Here is a 13,931-nt window from a genome sequence, read left to right as displayed (position 1 = left end):
CTTTATAACAAAGTGAATCAGTTATACATATACATATGTTCCCATATCTCCTCCCTCCTGCATCTCCCTCCCAACCACCCTCCCTGTCCCACCCCTCCAGGTGGTCACAGAGCACCGAGCCGATATCCCTGTGCCATGCGGCTGCCTCCCACTAGCTATCTATCTTACGCTTGGTAGTGTGTATATATGTCCATGCCGCTCTCTCGCCTCGTCACAGCTTGCCCTTCCCCCTCCCCATGATTCATGATTTATGTTATGGCTAAGGCCCAGAAAAATGAAATCTCCCAATTGCCAATGTAGTCTTCAGACTTTTAGGACAAAGGCAACACTAACCTCTCAGAACAAAGTCTATAGACTTTTTCTGATTATTAATCCCTGGGTGATATCTGTGTACATTAAGAGACTATAAAGCCTCCAAAGTACATATGTGTCCACAATCCAAGTTAGCCTAAGAGAAACATTTCCTAGAGCTGAAACAAAAATAGTTCCAGGAAGTAATAACTCTATTTTAAAAGTTGCTGGAGGACTGGTGTATGTTTCAAAGATCAGTTCAAAGCCTCAGCGTCCAAGTAAACTTCAGATGGAGCAAAGTTTGAGCCACCAAAGATTAATACACTCACATCAGAATGTCGTGTGCGGTTTCTGAAAATCACTTTTATCTCTAGGCAAAGAGGAAAAACAAATCTTATCCAACTGGTCACCTGGGCTGAGGGGAACAGGAACCTAAGATGCTGTGCTGGTCCAAAGTAATTTAAGATCCATCATTTCTGTTTTGCCATTGTGTATGGCAGCCCACCAATGTGAAAAATGTGGGGAAAATTATTATTTCCTCCTCCAAAGTAGGAAGAAGAAAGTAAACATTTAAGGAAGAAGTACTAGATGACTAGAAAAAAATCCTGTATAATACTTTACAGATTCCAAAGCATCTCACATACTGAAAATTCATTCTTTCAGCACTTTTATCATGAGTCTGTTATGCCAAGAATCATCTCAGGTTTATAAAGACAAAGACTATGTCCTCAGGAAATCCCAACAGTGGGTGAGGTAGCTACGCAAATGATAATCATTTGGAGAATCACAGAAGAAATATTTACAAAGACCTATGAGAGCTTCTGGTTAGTGATTTTAGGAAATAGTTGGGACACATAACTACTTCCTTGTAGCCTGAACAATTTCCATGCTCTTCTAAAATATTTTGGTTTTGAGGAAAATATGAATTATACATATTTTTTCTTACTAGAAAAAAATCAAAGATGGTTCAAAACTGTAATATTTCATTCTTCTACATAAGTAAAAGACAATATAGAGTCAAAGTATAATTTTTAAAAAGTTAACATGGCTCTCAAAGAAATATAAAATTAACACAATTTAAAAAATTATCTCGTTTAATGAGGGAAGCCAATACAATGGTAAAGTGGGCTCCACAAACAATCAAAGAACTGGGGGGTTTACAGGCATTAAAAAGAATGTTAGAATTAAGATTACTAGGTTAGATACACACCTGGCTAATAGCCTAAAGGTGACAAAACATAACTTTGAGGTTATCTTGTCTACCAGAGAGAAATCTACAAATTAATGTGTAACTTTATAGTGTCTGGGTTCTAATCAAATAGTAAACAGCAAGTTTAAACAAAGATATATTCTCCTTGAGAATTAAGCCCTGCCCATTAATGCCCTAGCATGACTTTGTCAGGACATCTAGGCTCCTACTCCACACCCTAGTTCTAAGTTTTTGTTAGTTTTTCTTAATAATAGTGAAATGGTTGAGGTCAGGGACATACTGCTTGGGTCCTTAGCTCTGGCTATACTAACTGGGTGTGCTAGCTACATTAAAGTCTTCAAAATGACGCGTGCAGTATGTAAACTTTGGGGATTGGCTTTTTTTCACCGAGCATAATTGGAGATTCGTCCAAGTTGTAGTGTGTATAAATAGTTCACTCTTTTTTATTGCTGAATAGTATTCCATGGTATGGATATTCCACAGTTTGTTTAGCCATTTATCCAGTGAAGGACATCTGGTTGTTTCTAGTTTTTGACTATTACATATAAAGCTGCTACAAACATTTTAAAAATAAAAATAAAATGAAGCACTGATGAGGGAAAAATTGGCTGGTCTTAGAAGGCTTCACAGAGAAGGGAACATGAGCGCTACATCTTGAAACATGAATTGTCTTTTGAAGATGAGAAGGGACAAGAGAAACTTCATCAGAGAGTCCCTCAAGCCTTTCTCGCTAAGAACCTATTCACGTTCAACTTTTAGGCTATTTAGGTGTTACTTTTAACAAGTTTGATTATCAGTTTCCCCTGCTAATTGCAAATAAATGCAAAAGACAGTTAATGATTACCAAAGGCAAAGTTAATAACCACGGAAAGGGAGAGAGAAATCTACAAGAAGAAGATGCAGACATTTAAAGAACCTTATCAATAGACTCATGCTCCCAATGTAGGACAAATAACCTCTAGAGTAACAATTAATACCTGTAATATTGACCTTTGGCATCAAGAAGAGGTTAAATTATTTTTAATATCCTCTAAGAAGGCAAGGAAATATGCAATATATTTGAATATGATTTTACCACAATGATTAAAATAATTTTGGTGATTAAGGGGATAAATTACACATCTCCTTGATGGTTCTGAAAACAACATATTACTGTACTTAGTTTGCAAGATGCTCTTTTATTCTTCTTTGGACCAAAATAACTTTAACAGGAACACAAAATTAAAACATAAATCAACAGAGAAGAATATGGCCTTTAAACACCAATTTTGCTTTACAGACAACTATTGGTCCAAAGTGAAAAGTAGTTCAGTAAGAAGTGCGTCAAAATTTTATGCCAATTAAACTTTAAGACATTTAGTCCCTTGAGTCAGAAAAAGCATATCCTTAACCATACTGACATCGCAAGTATCTAATATTACCGGGATACCAGGACTTTTCACTGTTTATTAAATATGACCATCATCTAAGCTACAATCAGAGAAACAGTTATGTGCTCATAATGCCGTAAGACAACAGGGCTATTTGTCAGTACTGAACTGATAGGTTTTCTTCCTTTTCAAACAGATTACAGGTTACGACATAACTTGAAATCAAACTGTAAAACAGAAGTGTTTTCTTTCATCCACATTTGAAAACATCTTCTCCGGTTATGTCTAATCTAAGTCATCCATGATCAAAACACCAAAGCAAAAGAGAAACAATGATGATAAAATAATATTACAATTAAAACCCATAAAGGAATCCCATAAAACAAAACTGCAAAATAAAATCCATAACTAAATCCCTTTTTAGATATAATATTGAAAAGTTTCTTTTAATGTTATAGCAAACTATCTTTTCTACCCTTTTAATTTTTTCCTTAAAAAAGAAAACGAGGACTAGGAGTGCCTAAGCTCCTATGGGGTTAATTCACTTGTCTAAAGATTAGAGTTCTGGTAATATATTGTACCAAAATCTAAATCAATAAATGCTTAATGGACACTTAAATTAACACTGTGACTACTTTAAGGTACATTAATCAAATTCATTCTCCACCTGACACAGCAAATTCTTATACCAGGAAATCTTTCAAGGTATGTAATTTAAAGAAAATACAAAATACATAGGGGGAAGCATTTGTAATCCAAATACTCAGAATCAGGAACTCAAGTGCCTATTTGTGAGTCAGATTTTTAAAGTTAAATGGAAACATTAACACTTTAAGCAAAGTTTTATCACCTTTAAAATGTAGTAATGGTGTAATATGAGCACAGAAATTTCTCTACCATCTATATAACCAAAAAGACACTAGTAACCATTTAATAAATAGCTGATAATAGTGTAAAATATGACAAATTTAGTCATTCTCGGCAGAAGTACTTGGCTGGGTAAGAATAAGTTCAACGCTGTTTGTGGCAAACAGGGATTATATTTTGAGGTGGTTTTGATACGGTTAATATAAATAAACACAAAGCTTCATATTAAAATGGTCTTATATATACATAAATTATTTGGTTTTAAACTGGTGATACCTACTATGTGATTTTGAAAATTTACTGTATTTCAAATGAATATATATTGTCTTCATGTATAAACCGTCTCCACTAAAGAGTTGATGTCACTTTAAGCATTTTATTTATATACTGCATTTAATGAATATTCAAAAACTTCTAATAAAACGTAACATTTGTACTATTATAATTTTATTAAGGGGAAGTCATTTGTGAGTTCTTCCCTTTTTTTTCTTTTTAAACAGCTATACACATTTTTGTCCAATCCATTAAAACCAAATTATTTCCTTTAAATACTTACCTAGAAATGTCATCTTCTAAATACAGCAGTGTCAAGGAATTAGAGAATTTCAGGGCCAGAAGAATCTTTGGACTATATCCAGCGTAGGAGATCCCCAACTTTAGTCTGCATCAGAAGTCCCTGCAGTTCTTGTTAAAGTGCAGATGGCTAGGCCCATGTGCACCCAGCTGGCTCAGCAGGCCTGGGGTGGGGCCTGGAAATAACCCGGTTAACCCCACCCCACCCAAAGATGCCTCTCATGTACGGGTCCACAGATCACTGGGAGGAGCAACACTGGGGGGGTCCACCCACCCTGCACCCCAAATCGTGAATCCTCCTACTGCATCCACATCCTACTGAGGCCATTTCTCCCTCAAACTGCTCCCTCCCCACCTCCCCCGTGGAACTCTGCCTCCTGGGGAAGCTCGTTACACAACGGATGGAAGCTTCTAATAGAAACCTATACATTCAAAACATAAAGTTATTCAACATGGGATTACACAGGGACTTGACTGGCAGTCCAGTGGTAAAGAATCTGCCTTCCAATGCAGGGGACGCAGGTTTGATCCCTGGTCAGGGAACTAAGATCCCACATGCTGTGGGGCAACTAAGCCCGCTGGCTGCAACTACTGAGCCTACGTGCTGCAGCTAAGACCCAACACAGTCAAATAAATAAATATTTAAAAAAACATGGGCTTACACAAATACACCAATGCAAAGACACACTGAAGAATTAAATGTATGAAAAACTGACCTGCTTCTTCTGGTATTTGTTTATCAGATTCAAAAACAAGGCATAACATCTGGAGTAGTTGGCCAAGGCTACACAGCAGTCATGATAAGTAGTAACTTTGCTGCAGAAATGTCAAATGGAAAAAATAAAAATAAACTTTGTTTTTCAATAAAGTTCAACTATACCTAGGGTCACTTTAAATGCAGACCTTCAAAGCACTGTTCTGTGCATGAAAAGCAGTCTGGAAATACTGCACACACCAGTCCAGAGAAGCCTCACGGAGGTGCACTGTCTGCTCTAGACTCCAGGGGCACAGAGTGGGAGGAGGGAAGATTTTTTTTCAAGTTCTTTGAAAAAGAGAAACCTGAAGCCTCTAACATATGTACAAGGTATGAATTTACACTGCCCATGTGGTTCAGAAAACACAAGCGAAATTTACACAAAATCTGGCTGCATATCAATCAGTCAATCTCCTGGGACTCCAGCAAAAGTAAACGTTAAAATGCTCAAATATACTAGGCTGTTAGTGGTATATTCATATCAGGCAAGATAGACCTTAAGGCAAAAAGCCTTGAAAATAGCTTCAAATTTTCAAAAGTAAGCAAGAAAACAATGAAACTCACAAGGTGGAGTTGACAAACCTACCTCAAATTGGGAGATGTTCATAAATTTCTCATGAAGTGATAGATTAATAGGTAAAACATCACTAATATTTTAAAAACTTGATCATGCGCCAGGCCATTAACAAGTCTCAGTAAATTTTCAGAGAACCAGTGTCTCAGATCACATTCTCTGGTCAAAGTACAATTAAATTAGAAATCAATGAAAAACACATTGTTTAAAAAACTTACTTTTGGAAATTTAAAGACACATAACTTGTGGGTCAAATAAATAAGAAAATAGAAAAACACATATGTGAATAATAACAAAAACACTACAAATCAAAATTTGTGAGATGCAGCTACAGCAGTAGTTAGAGGAAAATTTATAACCTTAAGAAAGCTGAAAAGAAAGGAATTGAATTTCTAATCAAAACAGAAGAAAATATAATATATCCCAGAAGAATAGAAGATAGGAATTATTAAGGATAAGAACAGAAGGAATAAAATACAAAATAAACATACAACAGAGTGGTTAGATAATCTGCTGGTTCTTCACAAAAACTAATAAATTGTCAAACCTTTGTCAAGACTGATCAAGAGAAAAAGAGAAACATCACAAATCATCAAAATAAGGAATACAAATCAATATCAAAATGAAGAGGCGGGGGCTTCCCTGGTGGCGCAGTGGTTGAGAGTCTGCCTGCCGATGCTGGGGACGCGGGTTCGTGCCCCGGTTCAGGAGGATCCTGCATGCCGCGGAGCGGCTGGGCCCGTGGGCCATGGCCGCTGGGCCTGTGCGTCTGGAGCCTGTGCTCCGCGATGGGAGTGGCCGCAGCGGTGAGAGGCCCGCATACAGCAAAAAAAAATGAAGAGGCGGTGTAATATAGCTTTTAAATGTATGAATTCTAGAGCCGTACTACCTGGTTTAAATCATGGCTGTGTGACCCTGGGAAAACTACCAAACCTCTCTATGCCTCAGTCTCCTCATATGTACAATGAAGATAATAATAATAGTACCCACCTTTTAAAGCTGTTATAAGGAATAAAAGAATTAGTATTTGGAAAGTGCTTAGAACATTGCCTGGCACATAGTAGGCACTGTATAAGTATTTCTTAAATAAATAATATAAACAAAAGGGGCATAATTAGAGATGCAATAGAGATTAAAAGGATAATAGAATATTTGGGATGACTTTATACAGTTTGAAAACTTAAATGGACAAATTCCTATAAAAATATAACTTTTAGAAACTGAATCAAGTAGAAACAGGAATATGACTAGACATATAACTATTAAAGAAAGTGAATCAGTTGTCAATGACATTCACACATGCATGCATGCACACACACATATACACACACCAGGATAAAACAGCTTTCAAGCAAGTTCTACAAACTTTTCAAGAAACAGGTAAGTTTAATTTTCAGAAATTCTTCTAGAAGAGAGAAAATGTTGGAATATATCCCAGCTCATTTTATGAGGCTGGTATAAACTTGACACTAAAACCAGACACGGACAATATGAGAAAGGAAACATACAGGTCAATGTAACTCATAACCATAGATGAAAAATACTAAACAGAATATTAGTTAAGCAAATCTAGCAATATATAATGGCTTAACATGAGAAAATCCACATAATCAAAATACATTCGAGGCAAGTATTCAAGGAAACTTAAAATCCATTAATGAGAGAAAATTGTTCCTTAACTGTCCAAGGGTAGCTACAGAAACCTACAACAAACATTAATTTCAACTGGCAAAACCACAAAAATATTTCCTTTCAACTCAGGAGAAAGTCAGCTGGTTCAACACTCTCACAACTTTGTATTGGACATCCTAAGCCACGCACCTAAGAAAAAGGTGGGGACAGGGGCCAAGAGTTGTGATCATGGGAAAAAAACCCCAAAGTAGACTTATTTGCATACAATTTGCATAGAACATCGAAGAGAATCTATACACTAACTCTTAGACCTAATGTTAATCAAGATGTCCTGGGGCTTCCCTGGTGGCGCAGTGGTTGAGAGTCCGCCTGCCGATGCAGGGGACACATGTTCGTGCCCTGGTCCGGGAAGATCCCACATGCCACGGAGCGGCTGGGCCCGTGAGCCATGGCCGCTGAGCCTGCGCGTCCGGAGCCTGTGCTCCACAACAGGAGAGGCCACAACAGTGAGAGGCCCGTGTACCGCAAAAAAAAAAAAAAAAAAAAAAAAAGATGTCCTGGATACAAGATTAATAAGCAAACATCAGTACTATCCATATATACTAGCAACACTCATTAGAATTGTTTTTTTTTTGAAGATTGCATTCATAATTGCAGCAAGCACCGTGAAGAAATGTATCTAACAAAAGATGTACAGAATCTTTTTGGAGACAGTTATACAATTTTATTAAAAGAAGAAGACATCACAAATGTTTGTGGATGGAAGACTCGATATCATACAGATGCTAATCAATTATCCCCACGTCTGTCCCAGATACTCTACACAGTCAATGTAGTTTCATGAAAAAAATCCAAAGTTCCTGTCATGGACTTTAGCTGATTCTCCAATTCATGAGGAAGAGAAAATAAGAATTTGGATCTTAAAGGAGAAAAGAAGTGAGGGATTCATCTTATCCTACAGCAAGACTTAAATCCAGAATAGTAAAAACAGCATGGAACTGGTCTGAAGACGGACCAAACAGAATGTCCACAAACAGGCCTGCAAGTATATGGAACCTCGTGTTCTACTGACTAGGCATTCAAACACAGTGAAAAAAGGATGGTGTATTCAATAACATGTGCTGGGAAAACTGTCCACGTGGGGAAAAAAAAATTAAATTGGATCTCTACATGCCACCATATACAAAAATAAACTTTTTATGATTTTATAGTGCTTCAAAATGGGACTAAGTACCCAGACAGGAAAGCACAGTGCTAAAAGATCAAAGCTGGACTCACATCCTCATATTGGGGTCAATTACCAATTCAGTCTTCAGGAAATTTTGTATTTAATTAAACAACTACAATATTATAGTTCAAGAAAGGTCCAGGTCTCTTGAGAAGGATCGTTATGTAAAAACAATGGCAAAGAGCAGTGAGGGAAGAAATATAAATGCATAATTTAAAGACAGTTCCGAAATTTAGCCACATCTTGCTTTGAGGCAGCCTGGATTCAGGTGATCATTGCTTCTGGAGAAAAGTAAGTATAAACATGACTAGTGAATGTGTGAGCCAAAGTTCAGCCAAACAACTGAAATAAAATGACCTTCGATTACAAATTAAGTCAGATCAGTCTTTCTAAGCAATGGCCTCCTTTTTCAGTTAAAATCCGTAAGCATTGCTTCCAAGCGCACCAGAAGGTTTGCCATGTTTTGTGATATAGCTCTTTATCTCCAATAAGCTGAGAGGAAGTTCTGTTTGTTTGTTTGTTTTGTAAAAATACTAGGACAACTCACAACTTTAGTTACAGTAACTTAAAATCAATGAGCTTAGAATCACAATAGAAATACATAAGAAATGAAGTCATTAGTTTAAATCATTTTTTTTAAAACTCAGGCCACTAGATGTACCTTTTCTTTGAGGTGACATAAAAAGTAAAAACAGGATTCCTTGCCAGTCACACACACAAATATTAAAAATAACCCCCTAAATCTAAACATTAGCATTTTTGTAAGGCTACTTTGTTTTCCTAGTCTACCTACCTGAATATTCTGGCAACATTGGTGCAGACCTCCTTGTCACCTATGTACTGTCCCATCACCGTGCAGAGCTGGGGAAGGGCACTGATGCTTAGCAACTTACTTCTTGCTAGTGGTGAGTCAACCAAGTTTCTCAGCGTAGCAGTCATCTACGAAAAAAAACACATTAGTGTCATTTCTTAAAATTAGAAAATACAGCAACACTAATTGGCACAGCATAATTCATACCATAAGTTTCGCTACATCAGTAGCTAAACCGAGGCCCTGTTATGCATCTCCCATCAGAGAACATGGGCCTATATGCACAAGTAGCACAAAATGAAAACCAAGAAATGAATACAAAGAAAGCCTACTTTGGTTCAAAAGTAATGAATGAAATATTCGTGTTAAGAAGCAATTAGTATACCAAAACCCCAGGGTTAAGCAAATCGTCATCTGGGTTTAGTAGAAGTCCTAAGATCATCCACTGACCCTGTGACATGCCACATGAGTTCCACAGGACAGAAATTCCTTGTTCCATATTCTTATAAATACCATCAAATAACAATGCTGTAGCCAAAGAATATTTAAGACTGTTAGTCTCATTCTCCTCCAAGTGGCAAGAATTGATGTCTTGCAAATTTGTCTTATTTTGTAAAAAATGTTCAGAAAAGCTATGTACTTTAACCCTTGTCTGAAAGTGGAGAACAATTTAATAAATCCATAAAATGAAAGTTGCCGTTATCTAATAATTTTAAATATGCAGGGTGATCTTTCCTCGTGAGATAGTACAGGCAGGCTACTGGTTAAGAGAGTCAGCTTGGAAGTTGGATGGCCTGATCAAATCCCAGCCCTACCACTCACCAGTTTAGGTTAGTTAACCTCCCAGAGCACATTTTTCTCAACAGTAAAGCGGGGATGGTGATAATTGCCCTGGAGTTATTAGGATTCAATGAGATGAGATGCATGAGTGGCATTGCCACTGCTGATTAACTAACAGGAGCTCAAAAGTCATGGGTCCCATCCCCGCCTTTGTTGTGGGTCTTCACACCCAAAATGCAGAAGAAGGGAGATCGCTGGCCGTGGAATGAAAGGATGGAGATTCAAGTCCGAAATCTCTTCCTAAGTAAGTGACTGAGGCACTCACTCGTTCCTCAGCTCCCTCAGTTCCTCATCTGTGAAAAGGGGGTTACAACCCCTGCTCACCAGCCAGGGTTGTGTGTATCGGGTGGAAAAAATGTAACACTGTTTTTGTACACTGTAGAGCATTATGTAAATATAAAGCCATATAATAAACCTTGAAACCAATTATTAAGATGACATGTACCTTTGATTAGTTTTCCTTTGTAACAACCGCAACAAAAAGATTTTAAAATATAACCCACTACCTTTTAAAGCAGAGAAAATAAAATTAGTGTTTCAAATAAATGTGTGCAAGTCTTTCGTAGTCAATTCACTTATGTAGCAATTTAGTAAATTCTTCCCTGAAAGGTTCAGTATCCAAAACACTGGAGGGGAAACAAACTATTCTAGCATTCCACTTTACCAGGGATCTACAACGCAGTCTCTTAAGCTAAGGAAGGCTAACAAACCATTCTAGGCATTTCAAGCCATCACTGCCATAAAATGGAAAATTCTCATCATCGGACCCTGGCTCTACCTGTTCTCCTTCTTCAGAGACAGCCCAGGCACTGGAGCACTGCTGGTTTATGTCAATCCAAAGGGAAACTCAGAGGCTTCCCCACTCCGACACCAAACAGCACAGATGCCCAAGTGAATCCTGGCCTGAACCAGACAGACAGAGACCGTGGCAGATCATGGAACATTCATTCCACCCACGGTGCCCACAAACGCCTCCCCTTCCCTGGCCCCCAAGGCTTCACAGGTTGGGCACCTCAATCTGTTGTCATCGTCTGGCTCCCCAACTCAACCTCTGGCAGGGGGCGCTGTCAGCAGGAGGGACCAGACTTTTCTTAGGAGATTTTCTTGTTTCAACCTCAGTTTTGGTGGGTTTTTTTTTTCTCCCTTTCAACCCTTTTCCTCACCTCATTAGAAAAAGTTAAGACAGCTCATGGTTCTTTTGCCCCGAATACATAACTTTTATAAATGGCCCCAATCAAGAGTGGAAGCACACATTTATATGTGACACATCACCTGATTTTAAATCCCTATCTATTTACTGCCTGTATCAATCACATTGTATGGAGCACAGGGAGTTGAGTGAGTTGAGTCAGTTGTGATGCTAGCAGAATAATATACATGAAACATGTACCATGCACTTGAAAAATACACAGTGATGCCTCAGTATATGACACTACCATCAACACAGTGTCTCAAGTCGCAAAACTTCAGACACATTCCAGAATCTTGCCTTTCCGCTTTCTGTCACCCTAAGCCCTACTGGCTTTTTGTCTATTGCTCCTAGGATATGACTCCATTTCCTGACCTTGGTGTACAGGGCCTGGTATGGTCTGACTCTTGCCAACCCCTCAAACTTCACCTCATACCACACACCCCCCACAAACTACTTCATGTTAGGTTATTTAATAATATGTTTTATTGTCTATTTCTCTGTACTAGAAGCTTCAGTGAGGGGATACACTTTGTCTTTTCACCATTGTGCCCCCCCCAGGCCCAAATCTAGTGCCTGGCACACAGTGGGTCCTCAATAAACATTTGTTGGTGGAACGGACGAATGGATTAATACCTACAAAGGAAACACTGGTATAAATAGAAAGGTTGGGATTCAGAAAACCATGGATGAATCAGACAATATCTCAGGTAGATGGATTTTAAGATGATTTAAAAGGAGCGGAGGAATAAAAAAATAATCGATGAAAGAAAAATGGACTTCCTGGAGGGGGACTAGTGTATTCCCTATTCATCTCATTCACGACAGCAGCTCCTTCCTAGGCTCCTAACTCCTCTCCCTCCTTCCCTTTCAACAGCTGATTGATCACCTGTTCTACCTCTTCTTCCCATCTTCAAGGCTGCTGGTTCTGTTTAAGCCCATTTCATCTCTCTCCCAAACTCTACACTCCCCGCATGGGCTCCTTCCACTCTCTCCACTGTTGGGCTCATCTCCCCACAGCATCTCCCTGCTGCCAGAGGGAGCATCTTGAAACCCAACCTTCCCTGTTCAAAGACTTCCTCTGACTTCCGGTGGCCTACTGGGCAAAGTCCATATCCTAAAGGCTATTCACTCTCTGAAGCGCGGTTCACCCCCCTCAAGCTCATCTCCTTCACCTCCCCCTTCCTCCCTCTCTATCTTTCAGACTCTGCACCTCATCCTTTCACAATTCCAAGCCTTTGAATGGACCACTGCCTCTGCCCAGAATGTCCCCCTCCATCACACTCCGCCACCCCCTCTCCAACCTGCTCGGGTTTATGGACCCAGCTCAGGCTCACTTCTCCTCTGTGAAGACTTTTCAGCGGTTGATTGCTTCTCTTCCAGGTGAACAGACCTTCCTGCTCCACACCCATCACAGACTCCTAATCACTAGTTTCAGGTACCTTCTCTCCCACTGTGAGCTCCTCCACAGTCCAAACAGTTTCTTATTCCTTTTCCTACCCAGAGGACAATAAATATGCCCATAAAAAGCTTACTGGATGGGGCTTCCCTGGTGGCGCAGTGGTTGAGAGTCCGCCTGCCGATGCAGGGGACGCGGGTTCGTGCCCCGGTCCGGGAAGATCCCACATGCCCCGGAGCGGCTGGGCCCGTGAGCCATGGCCGCTGAGCCTGCGCGTCCGGAGCCTGTGCTCTGCAACGGGAGAGGCCACGACAGTGAGAGGCCCGCGTACCGCAAAAAAAAAAAGCTTACTGGATGATACACATCAGGAGAAGGGAAGGAAGAGGGGATGACGAAGGGAAAGAAGGAAAGGAGGAGGAGGAAGGAAATGAAGGGACAAGGCAGACAGGAGACAGAAAAGGAGGCTTTTCCCCTTTAAGAAGCCTCTGACAAGAGAGTGCCGGCATTAGCAGAGGGCTGGTGGTAAACCAGAGCTTAAATCCCCGGGGAGGAGGGTCAGGAGGAGGTCGCCAGGCAGATGCAGCCCTGAAGGCCCCCCATTTGAAAGGCTGGCTGTGAGCCAATGATCTCACTGCGGGAGGGGCTGGGGCTGAACGCTGAGCACAGACAAGTGGCTTTCTGGGAAAAATATAAAGAGATCAGTGGGAGGAGAGTCTAGCTAAATACTGTGGTAACAGTAAAGGCAAATTCCAAGTCAACCCACCTAACTCTCAGCCTCGCTCCAACTTTTTAACAGAGATGTATTTGCAGAAATTGTTAATGAGCTGTGTGCTCTGCCGCGGAGTCTCTGTTTTCCACCCCGCAGGGAAGCCCGCCCACTGGGCCTGCACCCAAAGCAGGAGTTCACCGAAGCCCGAGCTTCATGCTGGGAGAAATGTATCTGTTCCTTTCTTAACTTTCTATTCTAGTTTATATTGTTCCTAATTCCACTGAGTTATGTACTCTTCTATTTTACTGCATAGAATCTTTTAAGCCATGTCAAACACTTTATGACAAAAAAAGAAAAAGAAGTAGAAGTCAGATGCATACACAGATGCTTGTTTAGCTTCTAAAGGACTTTACTGGAACAATTCCCAACCTCTTAACTGTCATCTCACCAAGCAATAGCAAACTGAAAAACAGGAGTTTCCATT

The 13,931-nt window shown here is 39.7% G+C and overlaps 1 protein-coding gene across 3 annotated transcripts in view; it reads right to left on the bottom strand.

Annotated features, from left to right (window-relative positions):
• ARMC2 (armadillo repeat containing 2) overlaps positions 1–13,931 on the bottom strand; it is a 107,072-nt gene that overhangs the window by 31,285 nt on the left and 61,856 nt on the right. For all 3 annotated transcript variants that reach the window (XM_029223363.1, XM_029223364.1, XM_029223365.1), the window contains 2 exons: positions 9,293–9,438; positions 5,028–5,127 (listed from right to left, as the gene is read on the bottom strand). In XM_029223363.1, the coding sequence (XP_029079196.1) occupies positions 5,028–5,127; positions 9,293–9,438 (246 nt within the window). The remainder of the gene's footprint in view (positions 1–5,027; positions 5,128–9,292; positions 9,439–13,931) is intronic.

Source organism: Monodon monoceros, unplaced genomic scaffold (genome assembly GCF_005190385.1).
Source record: "Monodon monoceros isolate NGI ecotype Baffin Bay Population unplaced genomic scaffold, NGI_Narwhal_1 Super_Scaffold_15, whole genome shotgun sequence".
In the NCBI taxonomy this organism is placed as follows: Eukaryota; Metazoa; Chordata; class Mammalia; order Artiodactyla; family Monodontidae; genus Monodon; species Monodon monoceros.
The sequence above is the reverse complement of the archived record's forward strand: the minus strand, read 5'-3'. Positions and strand labels throughout refer to the sequence as shown.